The sequence below is a fragment of the Anopheles maculipalpis genome, chromosome 3RL (genome assembly GCF_943734695.1).
Source record: "Anopheles maculipalpis chromosome 3RL, idAnoMacuDA_375_x, whole genome shotgun sequence".
Lineage (NCBI taxonomy): Eukaryota > Metazoa > Arthropoda > Insecta > Diptera > Culicidae > Anopheles > Anopheles maculipalpis.
Window position 1 is genome coordinate 53,767,071 of NC_064872.1, and position 20,657 is coordinate 53,787,727.

General features: G+C 45.3%; 2 protein-coding genes across 25 annotated transcripts in view; one reads left to right on the forward strand and one right to left on the reverse strand.

Moving 5' to 3' along the window:
- The window catches only part of LOC126562092 (transmembrane protein 161B), a 496,042-nt gene that overhangs the window by 346,094 nt on the left and 129,291 nt on the right, over positions 1 to 20,657 (reverse strand). The window lies entirely within an intron of this gene.
- LOC126562376 (CUGBP Elav-like family member 4) overlaps positions 1 to 20,657 on the forward strand; it is a 339,360-nt gene that overhangs the window by 204,720 nt on the left and 113,983 nt on the right. For all 24 annotated transcript variants that reach the window (XM_050218857.1, XM_050218859.1, XM_050218865.1 and 21 more), the window contains one exon: positions 13,645 to 13,693. In XM_050218857.1, the coding sequence (XP_050074814.1) occupies positions 13,645 to 13,693 (49 nt within the window). The remainder of the gene's footprint in view (positions 1 to 13,644; positions 13,694 to 20,657) is intronic.

Sequence of the window (20,657 nt, forward strand, 5' to 3'; positions counted from 1 at the left end):
AGGACACTTTAACCTCCAAAGAAATTGAGCCATCATTGGTTCGTAAGCGCCAACACAAAACCTTTCCGGCATAAACTGCCCTTACCTTGGCGCTGTGCCCGTACCATGCCACGCCACTTATCTCAAGGACTGGAGCGAAAGAAAAAGGAAACTTCCGCCTCGGGCATGTTGAAGCACGAAACCAAAATTGCTGTAATTATGAGCTATCTCGAACTTTGGCTGGAATGCTAGCCGGAACAATATCACCTTTTTTTGTTTTGTTTTTGTTCCCTCGATTTTCGAAACACGAGCCTCCGGCAGCCGGGAGGAGTGTTCGGTTGTTGGGTGGGGTGTGATTAGTTTGTCTTTGCCTATGGCGTCCCTGCTACCACTGCCTGCTTATGTCAACCCATCCTGCACAGCGGCAAAAGGGGTTAACGGTGCCTTTTTATGGGGTGGAAAATAATTTATTCAACTCCGAATGATACGGTTGGCGTGAATGGGACGATGTACGGTAAGGACAGCTGCCAGTAGGGTCAGTAGAGGGCGCGGTTACATTAGAATGACAGCTAGCATTCACGCAACACGTGCCATCACTTTCCACTTTCCTTTCCGATTCCTTTTCCACTGCTTTCCGCCCGACTTCAGGTATACTTCGATTCAAACCATTTCACTCCCCCTACGAAATATCGACATCGGTCAGGAACCCTGGTACCCTCGTTTAAAAAAGAAACTAGACGACGCTCAGATAACTAACACACTGATATCAGAATGGTAGAAAAAAAAAACGGATAAAAAACTCTTCCAACTCGAATCAGTAATCTACGTCAGTGTCAGTGCGGCCAGCAACCTGTTCCGGTGCGACGTGTTGCTCACATGTCACAATACTACGTACAGGCGCAGCTGTTTGCCATACTTGCTCGATCCTGCGTTACCGTGGCATCGGTCCGTACCCTACTAAGACGGATCACACATTCATCAACATGGCCCGCAAACCGGCGTTGTCGCAATCGGCGGATCGAAAAGGGGTGCTTGCGGTATTTTATCAGTTTGCTTCATCAAACACCGTAGACTCGGAAGCAACTTTCTCTCCCGACACTGCGCAAGCTGACGGTTGACGGCAACGACTGTCAACCCCTATAATCTTCTGGAAATAATTTAAATTATTGATAGCAACGCCAACGCTTCACCGTTCGCCGTCACCGGCATCAGTGCAACGATTGGAACCGAATATTGAAACAGAATTGGTTCGGCATACACTTGAAACTTTTCATTTGCTAACTTTAAATTATTAAAACCATGGCCTGGAATCAGCAGATCAACACCGTCGCCGCTGATAGGCGAACTGATGCGACGAACGCTGAAACGAAAGCCAGAAACTGCCTCGGGACATGGATTGCTTTAAACGAACGCCGTTTGTATCGAATGTTGGACTGAAGATGGATGGTAGGGGCGATGTACGGGTGGTGGTTCAATTATTTTTCAGACAGTCGGGGAATATCCTGCGGTAGACTTGAAAGTATTTGGAGAAGAAAATTTAAATAATTATCTTTCCCTTGCAAGTAGGATTCGTATTTTGTGCATAGAAAATAGTGGCGTTTTTCACAAATTTTTTGTTCTATTTTCCATTTCAAACTGTGCAAACAAATTATGATAAGTTTTCTGTTTATTTCAGCCATCAATTTGTAGCATTGATCTGAAGTACCGTACATCGTTTCATATCCAAATGACGAATAACGCATAAAGATTATGTAAAACAATTTTACCTTGACCAGCTCGTACACCCTCAAAATTGTGATTGTCATTTAAAATGCTTTACGATGGCACACAACGCTCCCGGTGGATAGGATGCCAGCACCCTACGGGGTTTGTCAGTTTTCCCTCCACTTTCGAGGTTTGTTCCGTTGTCAAAGCGATGTCGTTAGAGTACGAAATTAGAATACTTTATCAGGAGAGGGCATCCTTATTGCCTTTTTTGGGGTGACTGTTTGCAGAGGAGCACCTGGAAACGAAGTGAGGTGGGTGGGTTTTTGGTTTCTTTGGGAGGTAACCCAATCTCCAGCGTTCCCCTGGCGCTTGTCAGTGGCACGAAGTCGAAGGTCGGAAAAATGGCAGTTCACCAATACCAACATTAACAACCTTGCTAAGCAGAATCATCAGCACCCAAACGCCTGTATTACCCTGCGTCACCCTGGACGCTGGACGCTAGAGAAGAGCGTCGTTGTGTGTGTGGGGTGTGAGTGTGGGCTTGACTGGAATGGAAATTAGAACTTTTGCGAGCATAAGCATGTGGCCTTGGGTGGGTGTATCTTTAAGGGTGAATGTAATGACGACCAACTCGAAATACCGATGGAAGCATGATTAGTGTCCTCGGTAACGAGTGCTCGGTAGTAGCACCCGGCTTGGTGACGCTGGAAGACGAGCTGGAAGAAATATGATGGTAATAAAAACAGTTGGCATGCCCCTACACCTTCCCGGCGACCTAGAGATGGTTGGTACGCTTCCCCCCCTCGGAAGCGTCATCATTTACATTTATCGATTTTTGACGATTTTGTGAGATAATTTGAAAAGTTTTCCCATCGATCGAAAAACGCCCTTCATTACGCCGGGACCACTGTGCGGCGATGATAAATTCGTGCCGCCGACACTAACACTGAGCTAGCTCTTGCGTGCGTCGACCTTAGCGGATGTGCGGCACACTCAGTTGGAGTGTTTCGCTCGTTGCTGAGAATCTAATTTTCTAACTTTTTCGTCTAATAACGACATTCGAGGGGAACGTGGTGAAGGAAGGGCGGGAGGTAAAACGTTCTCTGGAGGACACTCCATTTCCTAGCATCGAGAGGATGTGATCGGTAATGTCAAAGTCAAAGTGCCACAAACAACCGGTCACTGTGTGTGTGTGTATCTGTTCGGTATGTTGTATTCGGGTGTTTTACAAAATCCTCAGTAAATAAAGGATTTACTATATCTGGTACGGTGCAGCACAACGGTCGCCAATGGTCAATGACGATGATGATGATGTGTTCGTACGGTCACCGTACAGTGTTGCTGGAAAACCCTCTGGATTAGCACCCAGTCCGGGGAGCGAACCCATCGGAAGCCACTTCACATTTAGCACAACATTCAACGAAAACGAAACGACATCGACAGAAAAAAGGACTCGTCGCTAAGGAGGCGCATAAAACGGCCAACAAGAGCAAAAGAACCCACAATCGGCTCGAGTGGACATCACAGTGGACAACAGAAAACTGAACTGAAGCAACTCAACAACAACAGCAAAAAAGGGAAGGAAAAGAAAAACGTCAGAAAAACGAATGTCGACGACGGGTTTCGTATTCGATATCGAAAGTCCAAGCTCGAGTGGCAATTGTGCTTCGATGAAATACTTTGACTTACTTCAGCACTTTCGGTATTTGCTCGGCACGGACTGCCGAAGCCAAAAGGATGTCATGTGCCCAATTGCAGCTACTTCTTTTACGAGATCATTCCATCCAATCATATAATTTAACGATTATTGCAACGGAAAGGTCATCCAGTGCCAGTGCCTGCATGCGGATAAGGTTGTGAGGCATGACTTTCCTATCGGTCGTTTGTCGTCCACTGCCGTCATAGCCGTGGCGTGATTGAATAGACAGAGGCAGTGGATGGGACAGCACAGCGCGGGGCCAACACAAACCAGCTCGAAATCGAAGAATAATCCCCAAGGAATCCGTTTTTACTCGTTCCATTGCGCTTTGCAGCCTCGTGTTGTTGGCCGAGAAGAATTTTTTCGACGATGCATTTGGGTGGTGCGGAAGTGGTTGTATTACAATTTAACCTTTTCTTCGCCTTTTTTGCCTTTGGATGGCGTACGATTTCCAAAGCACTTCCTTGCCATCCGGAAACCCTAAGGTAGGCGGTCCGCTGAAGTCAACTTTAAAATGCATTCCGTTGAGGGGGGGCGTAATCGGAAAAGGGCACCCCCTAGCGTGGCTGTTGTGCATTTGGTGCAGAAATTTACGACAAATGGGTGGGCCGAGACCGACACTATTAAATTCAATAGGTTCGCAAACACTCGCGCCAACTCCTCGCCGGCTGCAAAAGTTCCTAAAGCGAGCGCCGGTGCGGCTAGATGGTAAGCCGATGGGGTTAAACTATTCGATAGTCCTTTCATCCCTGCATGACCTCTATTATCAACTGACCGCACCGAGCGGCGTAATAGTTAGGGTTTCAGCGTAGACAGTGACAATATATTCGACAAGTTTAGTAGCGCTTACCGCGCACATACACTCACAAATTCAACAACTTATTGGTGGGGTTGCTTTAATATTATTCGAGTTCCTGTATGCTCCTATCGCACGCGTACCAGCGGTAGGTTAGTTTTGCGTATCGTAGCTTCATATAGTTTGCTGCTGCACCGAACCCACGCCACGCCAACTCGTCGAGTACTTCCGTTTCGAATGCAAAGGCCGCGAAGCAAAAGGAATAATACGTGAGGCAGCGATTTGGTGGCGAAATTTATATTTATTGTGTGTTTATACATAAATCCGCCCCGAAGACAAATAGCATTTTTCTGTATTTAATTTAATGCTCTCCCAGTCGGGTTGATTCGCTTAGCGATTTTTTTTCCATGCACCACGACTCTACCAAGCTATTGTGGTTTCGGGCACGGACCGGACGATATCGATGGTGTCTGTTGTTCGAGATTTTTATGTTTAGTGAGTGCATAAATATTCTGTTTCCGGTTTTTATAAGCACGTTTTTCCTTCTGTGGCACCACGCTGCCACACCGCTGCGAAAGTCGTTTCCGTCCGGCGCTCTCGTGCGGTCGAAACTTGCCATGAGACGAGGGTTGGATTTGAAGCGATACAGCGTTACATGGTGTGGTTTCCGAAGTAGCACCACCATTGCCGAATGGCAAATGACCATGCCCATTAACGGCTTTGGCGGTTCGTGGGACAAGTGCACCAAGCAGTTGATGGCGTAGTGGCGCTTGCTGTTGCTTTTTAATGGTCTGTTAATTTTGTGCGAATGAAAAACACGGATGGCGAATTTAACGTGTATCACTATTACGTCTTATTTCAAGCTGAAAACTTTATCGATAGCGCAATAGAGTCGGGCCGAGTCTTGCAAGAAATGTTCTCATTGGTATAACAAATGTTACATTTTTGACTCCAACATGAAACTCTACCTTTAAAAGATCACAAGTGTCCATAATGCGTGAAGGAAAATAAAAAGGAAAAACATATTCTGGTGTAGTTGTACGGTTGTTTCGTGCTGTGTTCATGTGTGTTAATAAAGTTGTACGTGTGGGCTGCACCATGTCGGAGTCAGAAAATTGTACGATCATTTCACACAACATGCTACTTCGAGAAGGGGTAACATAACTAAGGAACCTTACCCAAAAACTGAAACGTCCGCTGGTGAATGAGTTTATTATCGTCTGCCTAAACCTTTCGGGTTTAGAAGCATCGGGCACACAAACATTCCATTTGAAACCTCATTTAACCAGCTCTGTACAATTTTATTTACTTTAATCTTTTTGCCAACAGGAATGGGATTTTGGCAAAAATGAAGTGATGATGAGATTCAACAAGTTAAAGGTTAAAGACCGGGCAGTGTGGGGTTTCTGGCAACTTCTGGTAATGTTTTAATACTCTTTATTTTAATAATTTTGGATTGTTTGAAAGGAGGATGGATATTAAAAACATTTCACATGCATATGAATTCCAAAAACTGATCTTTGAAGAGTTTAGAGCCTTCTAAATTATTTGATTAAAGTAATTATTATTTCTTTAAGAATCTCTAACAGCTAATGTTGTTACATTCATTTCCAATTGGGAAAAACTTCTCGTAAACAAGTCTCTAGCCCATACACCTGCACACCACTCTTTAGGAAGTATTTTCACCACCATAAACCAACGGTGCAACACACATTCAATTGAAGTAAGGAATATACACTACATCCTAAATCCAATGGGGAACCATCCGTGAAAGTGGTGGAAAATTTTATTTCCCTTTTCGCCTAAATAAATAAATTCTGCCCAGCTGCAGCGGAGCACAAGGGTGTACTCCTCGCTCCCACACTGGATGGCTCCAGGATACTGCTTACCTTAGCGTGAAAAAGTAGAAACGAAAACCAGAAAACCCCGGTGTTTGGTCATTTACGGGAGACCTGGTCAAGACGGATGGATTGATGTTTAGGGCCTTGGCAATCCAAAACCGACTACTAAAGGCTACCGTGTGCGAGTGTATGTGTGTTTCGGTGTTCCTTTTATCCCATCGACAGCGAACCGAACGGTTACAGCCCTCAAAGAGCATACCGAAGAGTAATAGAGGTTATTTATATAAATAAAACAATCCATTAATCCCTAAAGCGGATCGGTGAATGGTGGCCGAACGGTACACCCGACTACGACATGGTGAAGGCACTAGTGCTAGGGGGAAGAAACAACGGGCGGTCGATGCTGTTAGTAAGATGATGGAAACTGTTTCTATTTTCGGTCGGTTGCCTGGTTTTTAAAGAGTTTGGTCGAAGCTCCGATTTAAGAAGATCTGGCTATTTTAACGGAGCTTGAAAAGTAGTGCTCTTAGGGATTAGGGTTTTAACGTCATTTACCATGGTAGAAAACTGCATTTTTCCCTCGGTTCCAGTGTTTGCGTTTCTAAATCGTCTGGCTAGCGTAATAGATTTTATGTGTTCTAACACAATTTGAGTTCTGCTTGCAATTAGAATTGAAAAATCTGCTTGAATACATCACGGTACAATCACAATATTGTTCCAATGTAAGGTGTTACGGAGGTTGAATTTAATTCCCTTTAATCCTTCCCTCCAACGTTATACAATCTCCGTACCATGTCATAACGGACACCACAATAGAAAACAAACCAACATCATACTGCTCCTCGGATATTGGAATCGTTCCCCATAATCTGTTGATTAGTGTCCATCAAAGCGGGAACACGGACACAGCGTTTGAATATTAGCTGCTCGGCGGGCATTGTGCAATCGATGTCGCTGTGATGATTATGATGATAGGATGACCTTAATGAGGATAATATCGAAGCCGCTTTCGCAGTATAAATCTTCATCCGTTTCGATGTTCGCTAGGGCTTCGGTTAAACGGATAGGCTCTCGGTTTTATCTGGCCGATACTCCTGGATAAAATAGCTCATACCTCATACTACAGATCGGCACAAGCCATCATTAATTATTGCACTAATAAACAATTCGGTTGACGTTTATAAAATGTCGCTGGCGTTTAACGTAGATCAAATGGTTTGACTTGGTCGGTTCATTGCTAGTGTGAGTCTGTGTGCTTTTGTTTTCTATTTTCCACACGTGTCCTTATGATGCAAGATGCAGCGGTGAGGCATGTGGAGGAACGGCTAGAAGCTAAAGCCGGTGCCTAACGTTGTGCCAAACATCCGGTATGGAATGCACATGCATCGTCATGCAGCTCGGATGCACAACCTGTGGCAGACAGCGGGTGGGTAGAGCGTGATGAAGGTAATGTCAGGGAGCCCTTTAACCCGAAAATGCCTAGAGTAGCAGCACGGTAGCAGTAAACACAAGCGTGCTGGAATGGAACGTGTACGCACGTCATCAGGATATTCATTCGTTGCTTGACTCCGACTCCGGCTGGTCGTTCGTTCACACAACGATAGGGCACAAAGGGGATGCACAACGTATGAAGCATCCCGGAACGTATGCAATGTACATCGTTGACGTAGTGCAGTAGCATCCGCATCTGCCCACTGTTCGCTCCGATGGCATTTCTATTCACCGGTGCACTTGTCCTGCACTCGAACGCTACCGAAGCGCAAGAGCGTTCATTTACACACATTTACATTGTCCCTTCCGGTGCGCTATGGACGCTGGGAAGGGATTAATCGGAAGACACGGGAGCGGTGGCAGTAGTTGTGAAGTGGTTTGTGCATCATTGTAGGCGGCGTCGGGAAGCCAGAGGAAGCGGAACATTACGGGGATCGATGTTACAAAACCGGAGCGACATAAACAGTCGTTCCGTTCTACCGCTAATGTGCCTCATCAAGCGAAGACGCCAAGCCTAGATCAGACCACATGAAACCAGAACTCCGATTCTGCGGTTATGTTCACTTTTGAGAGTAGCGCCACTCGAGCGGATAGGTTGCCTGGTTGATCGGTTGGTTGTGCGTAGGATGATGAGAAAAACTTGAGCATAGATACGAGAAGCACGACGTTCCAGAAGGTTAAAAGGAGATGTTACTAAATATGTGGTTGTGGATGACGTACAGCAAACACAAGGAACTAACAGTCATACATTAAAACGACAACAGATTTTATTTTACAATTGACCAATTGTTATTACTTGTTACAGGTCTTAAAATGCATGTAAAATTTGTGAAATATTATTCTGAAGTATCTTTGATGCTTGAATGAACGCTAAGTGTTTTAAATAAAAGCATCTCAGATATCTTGTAGTCCCTGTTGTATATCGCTTTGAGTTTCAAATTTGTCAATATTGTTTACCATAGGACAGACTTTCGTTTTTGTTGCCATTTGTTTCTCTTTTCTTTCCTTTTCTAAAGACGATTCTAAAGGAACGACAACACTAATGAGGGATTTGCTGGCTAACGAAATACCCTAACTTACTCTTGTCCCTATCGTAGCTTCCGGCGACTTAACTCCTCCGGTTATCTGTTTTGAACGCCGCATAGCGACGGTCCATGAAATTTGCTACCCGTGAAAGGAAAACTATTTTAAATTGGCCCAACAATGACTGCGAACAAGGCAAAGTCCAACAATTGCGCTTCATTCGACACTCCTTACCGTGGCCGTGCCGAGCGGTAAGATCAACAACTTAAATCCTTAATGACAACACTGTTGCTGAACGAGGGAAAAGTTTGCCGTGCAGCAGCGCCAGGTCGGCGTTAGGTCCGATCGAAAACAAATCCTCGTTTAAGTAAGGCACGAGCAAACGACTTGCCGGTCGAATGGTAGAACGAGGCAGACCGGGTCCAGTAATCTTTTCGCTCAAGAATCTTCCTCCCCCGGAGGTTTCTTCGCAAAACTGCACAGAGCTGGAGCTGGTGAGACGGTGCAGCCAAGAAAAAGATCTTAAAACTACAGTCAGGAAAACAACGTCATTCGAGTATTTCTGTCTTTGGCATTTGTGGGAACTTTTGGTTTGCAGCGCGCGGAAATACGAACGTTTTCACAAACGATGAGCGTCATACTTCCGAGGTGACGGATTTTTATCGCTATCCAATCCGTTTTAATTGCTCCTTACACGAACCGCACCGTCCAATGGACTGCGATCACCATAAGGTGGTGTCGTACACGGGAAACTTTTGCTTATCGAGACAAGCTAAGGCATTCTACCGTTTTGTTGCATTAAGTTCGAAATGTGGTCGCCTGGCAGCTGGAATGTGTGGTTTGTTTGCTGCACGAAATGCAACGGAAATAGTTTTCTTGTTTAACAAGACCAGCTGTCGTGGCGTGTCGTTCGGTGACTTGGTCTTTTGTTTCGTTGCTGCTGGATAATCTTTCTTCTCATGTTTTGGCTACCTTGCAAGAAGAAAGTTAAACTTAAAAACAAAATAGGAAAATGTCTTATTGTCGACTGTGTATTGATCATTCAATTTCTGCAGTAATTTGTTGCATGAGAGTAGTAGGAGGAGAATTAAAACCATTTAAAAACAAACGTAGCAAAAAAGGTAAACCATCCGAAAAGCCCAATATCGTAATCAACCTGTCACTAATCACCTTTGATAGCATGACCATTGTGCGAGGCAACCTACAACTAAAAATCAATAAACGGCGTTTAGCTGTATCAAGCGACCGGATAAAAAGAACAACCCAAAGTTAGTGCGCCTGTTTCGTTCTTTTACGATATTATAGTACAACTCGTCTAATCACCAACTCTATGATCAGTTCAGTTCCGAACGATTGATTTATATTTTGTTACAACTTAAAGGGACCTGTTTCCCAAACGAGTGTCCTTGCAGGTGCAACGAACGGCGCAGGTATTACAAGGTGCTCCAAAATTCACTGTCCCTGAAACCATTAGATAATTTACCCCTCCAAAAACCTAGTTACACAAGACCGCCAGGCCGGGCTTACGAAGTTGATTTACGAACGAACGAAGGAAGCGAATGGGAATGTGGTGAACCGACGCTCTGCTTTCATCATCCATAGTGAACGCATTTCCGACGCAAGACATATGCTCGTCCTATTCATTTTGGGCCGGTTGTACCGAATGAAGAAGAAGGCACCGTTCGACCGACGCGACCGAGCTCATTTTCTCTCCGATATCGGGAACCGCACACTGCGAGAACCGCATCGGTTGCCGAACAATGCCATAAACTGCCTACCCACCGGAGGAAACCCCCAAAGCGTGGTACCCTCAGGTTCTGGTCCTTATCTCTTCCAAACACTTTGTTATAATCTGAAACATAATATAAATGGTAGCTAATTACGTTAATGGATGTGTATTTGTGTTGCGTGGGCCTCCACCGACGACGGTCGGGGCAGTTGTTTCATTGTCATTCGCGACCGCTTACTACCATTAGGCTCGCTGCCACCATTACCACCAGGGTGCGTGCTTCAACCATCCGGCTCTCCGGAAAATAGAACACTTGGACCACGCTGCAAACCTGCCACCAGGACCGTATTGGTAAATCATACTACATCGAATCGGTGTGTGCGTGTGGTCACTTTTTCGATTTTCCCTCTACAGTGGCCGCGGGTTGGTTTCGCTTGAAATGCAGACCCCAGGCCAACTCTAACACATCGATGGCGTAAGATGAAGCGATTGAAAATGAGAGTGTTTGGCGAGGCAGATAAATCGATCCATAATCGAGGCGCACACTTACAGCGAAGACTAGCCATCAGCGGAAACTAACGCGTCCTGTTTCGTCCTCATATATCATTCACTTTGAAAATTTATTTATTGCCTTTGTGGCCAACGGGCGGGAAACCGCCAGACTTCGCACCAAACTCTTATCAGACATTCCTTCGCTTCCGTTCCGTTCCACTATCTGCTACTGAGCGCAATTTGAATCGATGTTAGTAATTAATTAATTAGTTGAAGGCAAATCTTCACCACTTGACATCGACTTTAGGCTGCTGTTTTGGTACTTCATGTTTCGGGGTTCGCTATCCAACCTGCTCTCAAAAGACCGGGCCAAAACTTCTACATTACTTTCCTTGCGCAGGACAACCAGCCCCTGTTCTACTCCCTACGGTTCTTCGTAATCTGAAGTCTGCCTGTGAGGCTGAATCGCTGGTAAAGGAACATGCTAGGAGAAAACTTTTTCGCCATCAATTTTTCGCACCGCACAAAAAAGGGAACTGGTGCGTACTGCTGCTCACGAATCACAGTTCTTTCCTCTCAAGGGATAGTGTTGACTGGAGCTGTTTGTAGCGCGGTAGCCCGCTTTTCGACGGACAACGCCAAGTGCCTACGGCCTACGGGGGATGAGAAAGTTAAACGAAAGAAAGCAGCAGCGATAAATGAATAGAAAGAATACACAGAGGAGAAAATCACTCAACCAACTCGCCTGTGGATGAGTAGAGAAATGCATTAAAAAATTAAGTAAATATTCTCCATCATCTTGGAAACCGCAAGTCTGGACAGGTTTCGCACACAAGGCAGGGAAGCGGGGATAAATAGTAAGAAAGGTGTTTCTGGGAATTGCACTAGAACGCACTGCGTCGTCCAGTGCGAGCAAGCGGGAAAGGATTCATCCGTTGGGAAAATTGGCTTGCAAAAAGAAATGCTCAGCAGAATCAGTTAAGAATCAGATTACATCTTAAGATGGGGAGAAACGGAACGCGGCGTGGCAAATTAGCCCCGCCAATGATAATTGTGAATGATGGAAGAGAAAATAATTGGATGTGACTATTTATGAAAATAATTACCTTTCCTGGCTTGGGCAAATACGCTCGCCGGTGGTTCTGGTACGGTAAAGATTTGTTTTAACGATGCAAATGAAGAAATCTACCTGTATAAGGTGTTTTTAAGCATAGCGAAGCAATTTCGCGTGGGTTTAAAGCCGTAATAAAGCTGACCAAGACCCATTTTGTGTTAATGCCCCAAAGGAGCTTAATTAACCGCAAAGCGTTGACACCGCTTTCTAAAGCGCTTGAAAGTTAAGGCTCATGCAGCCAGAGCTCGCAAATGCGAAGAAAGTCGCAAATAAATGCGCTGCCTGGCCGTTAAACGTTGCTCGACAGCTCGCTGTTCTTGCTGCTGCTACAGCATCATTATGTTCGCTAAACAACATTAAATTATGCAAAAGATTCAATTACTTCCCGGTTACGGGTGCGATAAGATAAGAACATAAATTTGGCGTTCATCGTAGCTGCGAGTCATTAAATGCTTACATTTTGCCGAACAGATTCCTGCATTGTGGCTCGTCTACGCTTAACCACTTACAATTGGTACAATTACCAGGCTGCTAGAAGCAATACTTCAATTCATCCGAGAAGAAGTTGGTAAGCAGATAGTGGAATTAAAATGCTATTCAAAAATGAAATGAAAGAACCGCAATTGTGGGTTTGAATTTATTAAAGCACATTCCTAGAAAGTATTTAATATCAAGCGAATCCTGACGTTGAAGATGGATGGCTCACGAATGTCTTGTCCTGTTCTGAATATTTGTTTTCAACTGTTCCTTGTTGTTAAACAACGATGGTACAAATACAAAAAGGACGCGCAGATCTTTTTACATCACGCTTACTTATTTATGTACCAAGTTATGTGAGAATTGTAGGTAACAAAGATTGGTAAACTTGAGTGTATAAACAAATCATTTCGGCCTTTTTCCTTAGTACGAGCGCTGAAGTTGTATGTTTTGTTTCCGCCATTTGCAGCATGTTTTGAAGAAAAGTACAGTTCAGCATCAAATGCAACCACCGAAGCGCCCAAAACACCGAAGAAACCTTTTATCATTTTCGTTAAACAACCACCCACGAGGGCGCCAAGTTGTTCGCGATCGCAGTCGAAACAACATTGATACGGAATCTCTGTGGCGCTCCGGATGAGGTTGAGGCGTTACTTCTACCAGCGCCGTGTGTCGAACATTTCTTTGTTGCGGTGTGGAAAATTTAATTCCCCAATTTCAAACGCCTCAACACGCTGCCACCGTCAACAACAACACGCGAACTGGCTTTTGCTTTCTCATTTCCACATTTTACGCGGGTAAGGCGAACACACGGCTTTTACGGTGGCGGCAGGGTTTGCATACAAAAGCGCGAGATGATGGCGAAAGCTTATACGGGCAGTGCTCCGGGCGTGGTTTTCGCTGGCAGAGAGGATGCTGGAATTGAATATAAATTAAAAACCAGAATACATTAAAATTTCCCCCATCACACCAACCACCGCCGACCCGCTGCTTTGTTCGATGAAAGGGAACAATTTTCCATTGCAAATCACTCCTTCGCGCGGTATCGCATTGGGGGAAAATGAGTGAAAATGTCTTGTTCGCACATCGGAATGTCGACGGCCAGCGCTGTTTAGGGATCGCGGTCGGATGGTGGAGATGGCCTGCCTAAATTATGCCTTTACAATTTTATTGCGTTCATTCGATAACATCCCCTCGCACCGCGGTCTTGGTACGGTCGTAAAGCATAATGCGAAAGGTCTAATGAAAATCAGATTTAACATTCCTCTTCTTCTTCTTCTCTTCCTTTTCTTGCAGATGAACCGTGCTATTCAAGTCAAGCCAGCGGATAGCGAGAACCGCGGTGGTAAGTTACAGTTTCTCGTTTTGCTTCGTTTACGTGGATTTTTCCTTCCAAAAATTTACCACTATTTGCTGTCTTTTTCATTACCTTTTCGATTGTTTTTTTTTTTTGTGTTTGAGTTCCATTTATTCGTCCCCTTCTTGACTTGAAACATCGAAACACTTCAGCGTCAAGCTCTCAGGTGTAGTCCCTTGTGCCAATTATCGGCTTGAGCAGCAATTTTCTAAAAACAAAAAAAAAAACTGTACATTACTTCATCTGCTATTTGGCACACTTGTACCTCGTACAAAACGTCGTTAAAAAAGGAAAAACGAAAATCTAGTGAAGGACGAGTATATTTCCAGTGCACTGAAAAATCACCATCGTTCATCCAACGGCAAAGAGATGGGAATGGTGTGCGCTTTGTTTTACATGGGTGTTGTTTTGGGAAGCGCAATTTCTTTCCGCTGCCAGCTGAGAACCCATTTGGAAAGAGCTAAAATAATCATAAATTCACGCCAAAATTCAATCGCGAAAAACGGTGCCATTTATCTTGCTTTTCCTCCCGACCCGACGGCCCTGCCGGATAGTGTGTTTGGTTGTGTGTGTGTGTGCACGGAGGCCAATCATTCAAGATAGCATCGCGAACGCGCGAACGCGTCGATGTGCTTTGTTTGGCACACAATTTACTTTGATTCACGACGATTGGTTTGATTTAAAAGTGGCCAGATTGGGCATTTGATAAGAAATGTATGAATATATAAAATTGTTGAAACGAAATGGAAGCTTTTTGTCCCATTTTACTCATTCCCACCAGCCCCTTCAGCACTAGCTGCTGTTGTCAAATGTTATCTAAAACGACACTTTTGAAGCCTTAAATGCGCTCCCCCGTAATGAACGACGGTACTGATGGTTGCTGCTCATAGGGTGGAAACTGTAAATGCCATTTAAAGCCATCCTTAACAGGTCCATTACGGCTGGTCCAGCAAACATGAAACCGTTGAAGCTCTACGCCAGCATTGCAACACACTTTAATATCATGCTAATGAAATAATTTCCAGCAATATAAATTACCTAATGTTCCTCTTTACACAAAATGAAAGATAAAATGTTTCGCTTCGCCCGCCGCAATCTACATCGTTCGCCGCGTTCGGTGTAACGACGCTCCAGTCGACAGGCGCCAATAACAGGACACCACCAAGTATGTGGCAGCAGTCCTTCGTACGGTTTCGTCAAGGGCGTTGTTTTCGGAGCTGCTGCAAAGCAAACAAAATATGTCTTTTGATATTTAATAATAATAACCTTAGCTACATTACCTTCCCGACAGGCGCACTGCCGGAGCTTTATGAAGGTTCTAGCGTCGCCAGTTGTGGTGAGCTGTGGTGAGCAACGAGTGTTTAAGAAATACACACGAACCTGGAACAGTTCTGGGTGTTGTGTTGTAACAGAGGGGCTTCGAGACAATTTCTGGCACCATCTATCCGTGAACCGTGAGGGAAGAGGAGCGACCTTTAGTTACGCTTCTTGCGGGACTGCAAAGGGACGTACTGAGCGATGAAGTGCAAAGACTCCGATCCATGGATACGACCCGACAAACGGCCGAATGACAAAACTTGCTCCATCAGCTTTATGTGTTACGTTATTAAAATTTATGTACACCGAGCACAGCAAACAGCAAATGATATTTTCCGTTTTTTTTCTTCCCGGATCGTCCTTCTCCTTCTCCCTGCTTGGCACACGGTCAGTGAACCTCAGCAACAAATGCCCAAATTTAACCATCAAACAGGCGAATCTTGCGTGTAAAGCCTGAAGACGACACAAGGACGAAGATTTCCTTTGAGTCAGTAGAGAAAAGGAAAAGCAGTTTAGGCATCTGGTACGGGGAGGTTGCATTTTCCAACTGGCCGATGTAGTGGCTGGTTCGAGTCAGAGGGCGAGTTATGAGAATGCTAATAAATCTCCATAAACATTACCGTCCTCACTTTACACTCCTGCACCGGCATTCGACCCATCCAATTGCAAAAAGCAACCCCCAAACCTGTCCATGCTCGCTTCTGTGGCCTGTAAAAGACTTAATAGCAAATTGCTCTGATCCTACAGTATGTGAGTTTTGATGCCACCACCCGAAACAAGGCAGTTGGGTACGGTTTTGCTTATTGTCGCCCCAAACATTGGCCGTGTCCCTGCGCCCCCGCGTGTTTCGGGAAAGCAATTTCCATTTGATAAATGGCTGTATGGCGACAAATGTGTGTTTACGATTAAAAAATTATAAACCAAACATTATCGCTACACGGCGTTACAGGCGCCAGGATGGAGGTGGAGCTTGTTGCAAGACGTAAGCTAATCAAACAAATGAAACTGCCGTGCAGAGGGCAGTTGGTTGGTGTTGAGCTCAAAAAATAGCATTAAGGCTTCAGGAGCAGGAGCTTGTTAGGATATTTGACAGTTGGGGCGATCTTGTTCGGAAGTTTGACGTTCGCATGACCGGCGAGACTTGCCCCAAGGTGTGTTTTACACATTACGCCTGTTAGAAATTATTTGCTATTTCCTATCCCTTTTCTTGTTAATCCCGTCTAAACTCCCGATCGCCTTCCACGTCATCCCCCAACATTGGAAAGATTTATGATAAGACAAACCTTTACCGACCTCCCGAGTGAGGTTCGCCGAAAATTGGTCGACCAACAACAGCGCCTCCACAGCGTTATTCGGTGGGCTTCAATCTTCGTCATTCTTCGCCGTTACCTGTTACTGGCAGGGCGACATGTGTGCAATGTTTCCGTAATTGCCTTAATCCTTTTCCATGTTTTACAATCCGGCCGGTCCTCACTTCCGGTCGTGATCTCCTTCTCTCGTCACCCAACCGACCCGTTTCTCTTTCGGTTGCGGATGTATGACGTAAAAACTAGCTTGATAGATTTCGTCCTCCCCCCGCAAAAACCCGTCATCAGGCTTTAGAAAGGCTCATCGGGCGGAAAAACACGTTAGAACACGCCCGCCGCTTCATCAGGTGGTACGGGACCGAAAGGGCTGTCAGCAAGACGGTTTGATAATTTGATCAAATTAAAATCGAAACCTTCACCCAAAACACGGCTCGCTCTCGGTGAAGCCTCTACAGGGACCGAGTGTGAGCATTCCTTTCTTCGGTGCCCGAAGGAGCAACTGCCAGCACTTGCCCGGATGATGGTTTGTGGTGTGTGATTATGGAGGATTTAGTGGATGAGTGACAGGTCTATCGTGCCTTGGCAGTGAAACCCCTTAGCTCCCCGGCTACCTTGTCGAACGGAAAGTTTTGTGAGCGATGGGTTGGATCGTCGGGTCGGACCGGGAACTAGGCACCTGCCACTGCACACATCCGCCCGAAGTGGGTGTAGCAAACTTAGCGAAGCAATTTTCCATTAGGAAAATTACATTGTCATTAGCAGGTGTTTCTACGCCAGACCAGCTGACACCGTTGGTACGGAGCCGAAACCATCTCTCAAGATGAGGCAGGCTGAGCGTAAATGTAATTTTAAGACGATGCTGAGCGTGCTTTCTTTCAGCTCTGGGAAGGCGATGAAGACGGCAAAAAGAAAAATGCAGGCACGATGAACGCCTGAAAGTAACCATGCCGATAAACGGCTCCATTCAAACGTGGCAAATGGGGTTTGTGCGAGTAAATTAAATTCTTACACTTTAAAGAGCGCATCAAAACAGTAATTACACATAACGTGAGTCAACGTTGGCAAACGTACTACGGGAATCCAACAAGCAGCACACGGGAAAGGGGTATGAAATTTAGTTCTCCAACGGGAGATATGCGAAGGTATGTCAGGCAGGACGCTTAAGCCGTCGTAATTTAGCTTTGTGCATCGATAACGCGTCCAAATACACGTCCCATAATCGCAACGCCATCCGGACGAGGTGGATAAACGAAAGTACATAAAAGCAATGCAGCAGCGTCCCGTTCAGAATTCTGGGGCGAACTGTGGCCAGTTTAGTCCGATAAAAAATGCATCAATTTCAACGTCGAACGAATTGGCAGCGAACGAAAGAGAAAAAAAAGCGTATGGAATGCACCGAGCGGGAATTCATATTTCATCCCTTTATCCCTCTGGGGAGGAAATGAACGGTAAAATTTCAACACATTAGTCGACTGATTGCTCCCATTAGGGGAGGGCGGACGTCCACACTGTGCCGATCCCGTTCGATGCTCGGTTCGGGCGGTTTCAATTCATAGAAAAGTTCTGAATATTTCATTGCGAATGTCAGTCATTTTGCAGAAAACGGAACGGGGTGCAGTATTGGCGGGCAAACCACACCCGCCGCACAACCGCGTCCGGCAAACCGACGTGCCTGGTGGTGTGGGGCGCTGATATTTCAACCCTTTTCCGGTTTCCAGACCCAGAAAAATGGCACACACAGGCAACAGTTTGAGCTTACGGGCTAAGCGTGTGCAGACCGTGTGTGCATGTTGCAGTTGCTGCACACAGCCCTCCCCCAAACACTCAGGTGATGGCACTTTTATAGCTTTGCTGGCTGCGCACGGGTACGCTTTTGATGGATTGAATGGTTGCACCGGTGCATGCTTAAGGACATACCAGCCAAAGAGAACGTTAAACTGGAAGGCCTTTTCATTGAAAGTGAACAGCGGCACATAACGTTCGCAATTAATGTTGCGGTTGTTGTCCATTTGTGCGGTGTAGATGCGGCAGTGATGCCGAGTGGTCGGCCACAGACGGTCTCACACAACCAAAATGTCGATCTTTTTTATCTAGCGCTGATAAATGGGGATGTTTATTTTGTTGCTAACGCTGGCGTGCAAAGAATAGCGAAGAAAAAAAAACTAAATGCTATAAAAATTATCTTCTTGCCATTTTGTGCTACGACAAGCATGCCAGCAGTAGACGCTACAGCTGCCCAAAGTGAAGCCGTTAAATCAAACCCGCCGTAGCACACAGAGTGTCACCAAGTGTTTGCTCAATTATCGCACCGAAAGCAAATTGGTCCATAAAAATCTCTCACCCCGGAGGAAGGGATGTGCAACACCAGCAACAAAAATACTAACTACCAAAATGTCCAGCCACTGGACACAATGCTGTACGGTGGGACATGCGGTGGGAGGGATGAAGAAAGGAAAAAAAAAACCCACTTTCAATCCAGTACCTAATTTAAAAAGTTTTCAACCCAACACCATTTGTCCCTTTGGTGTCCGTGCGCTTTGGGTCGTGCAGTTTCCTGGATTCTGGTTTTCTGGCTGTATTATTATACCGGGGTTCAAGTCATTACTATGTGCCGGATGTGCTGGACCAAGGAGTTTTTGTTTTCTGTGTTGTTTTTTTGCCTTCCCTTCTGTCAGTTTCTTCTGCATTGTGGTCTGCGCGACGCTGAAAGCAAGAAACACAAACATCAACTCACCTTCACACGGTTCCAATTGGGGAAGCAAAGTGTACAAAGACAACAGTGGGTTTTCTATGTCCAGGAATGAAAAACCTCCATGCGAGAAGATAACGAGCGTTTGCTACCGGGGGACAGGGATAGTGAAACGTTTTCCTCAGCGCAAACCGCGTGAAAGGTCAGCAAAGAACAGGCAATGACAACGGCGACGATGACGATGAAAATGGGGCCAAGATACACCATTAATTCAAATTATCTCATTTACAACGGAACTCGGTTATATCACTAATTTTTTCCACTCGTTTCTTTTTTTTTTGCTTTCTATGCGCTCCTCTTCGTCTCCCGTCGCTTTCGCACGACGAGTCATCGAGTCCTCTCATTTTCCTCTAAGCTAAAACGTTCATTGCCAGCGAGCACCGTTCCGTTCCGTCACGTGGGGGTTTTCCCCCACGCTTTTACCTTTATCGACAAATGCTCGTTTCTGCTCACTCCTATCTGATGTTATGCAAATTACCGTACCACATTGTATCAGCAACGGTCTGGGCTGGGGTACGGCTGTTGTGGGCGCATGAGGTGGTGCTGGTGAAACAAAAGCAACACCTACCAAACACCCACCCACCAGTATGGGTCGGGGACAAGCGAATGAATGTCTTTCTTTATGCCCTATTACTGGGTATTTGTTGGACACTGTTGGAAAAAAAGGCTAGGCAGTTTGTTTTTCCTTTTATTTTTTTTTTTTTTTTGCTTTTGCTGCTGGTTTAAGCGCCACGAGGGTTTTTTTTATGGAGCATAAAGGTTACGTTAAACAATAGGCTTTTCCAAGGCCGTGTGCACGTATGTGTGTGTGTACGGTGGTACAGAAAGATGGACCAGAGGGATGACCCTTTGTGTGGAAATTGGGCTGGAATGTCGACATTCGGGATGAAAGTGTGCTAGCCTTCTTGGTAATGTTGGAAGGGATGTCCTTTTTTGTACTAGGTTTTCTTCTCTCTTTCTCTTTCTTTCCCTCTCTCTCTCTTGCTCACCACCATCGAGGCCATCTAATGAATGGCGAACGGTTGGCAAAAAGCAAACAGGCGTCAAGCGATCAAATAAATGGGAAGGACACCCAGCCAACCGGTGCGGTGCTAGTGTACGGTGACCGTTTAGGCAAACACTAAACGATATTGCGCTCGTGCCGTAGTGAATATCAACTAGAAGGACTAAGTTTCGAAACAATCATAAAAGTAGATAGCGCATGTGGAGGCAAAAATGCAAAACGGCAACGTAAGGATCGCCGTGCGTCCATCCGTGAGACCTTTTAAATGTATCGATTTCGGATGCAAGCCATCCGTTGGCACGAAATGACGAAATGGTTTTTTTTTTGTGGCATCCTCGTATCCTGGAGAGCATCGCTGCGGCATACATTAACGTTTATGGCTGTTACATTACCTGCGCTGCGAACTTTCGTTACGGTTCGAGTGCCAGGACAAAGCGGCCACCTACCAACCTGTGGACGTAATAGGCGATATTTTTAAGAACACTTTTTAAGACCATTTTCTTCGCATTTTAGGTGTTGTACAATGCTATTTGGATGAGATTGGTTGAGCTGTAAATTAACGTGAATCATTATTGA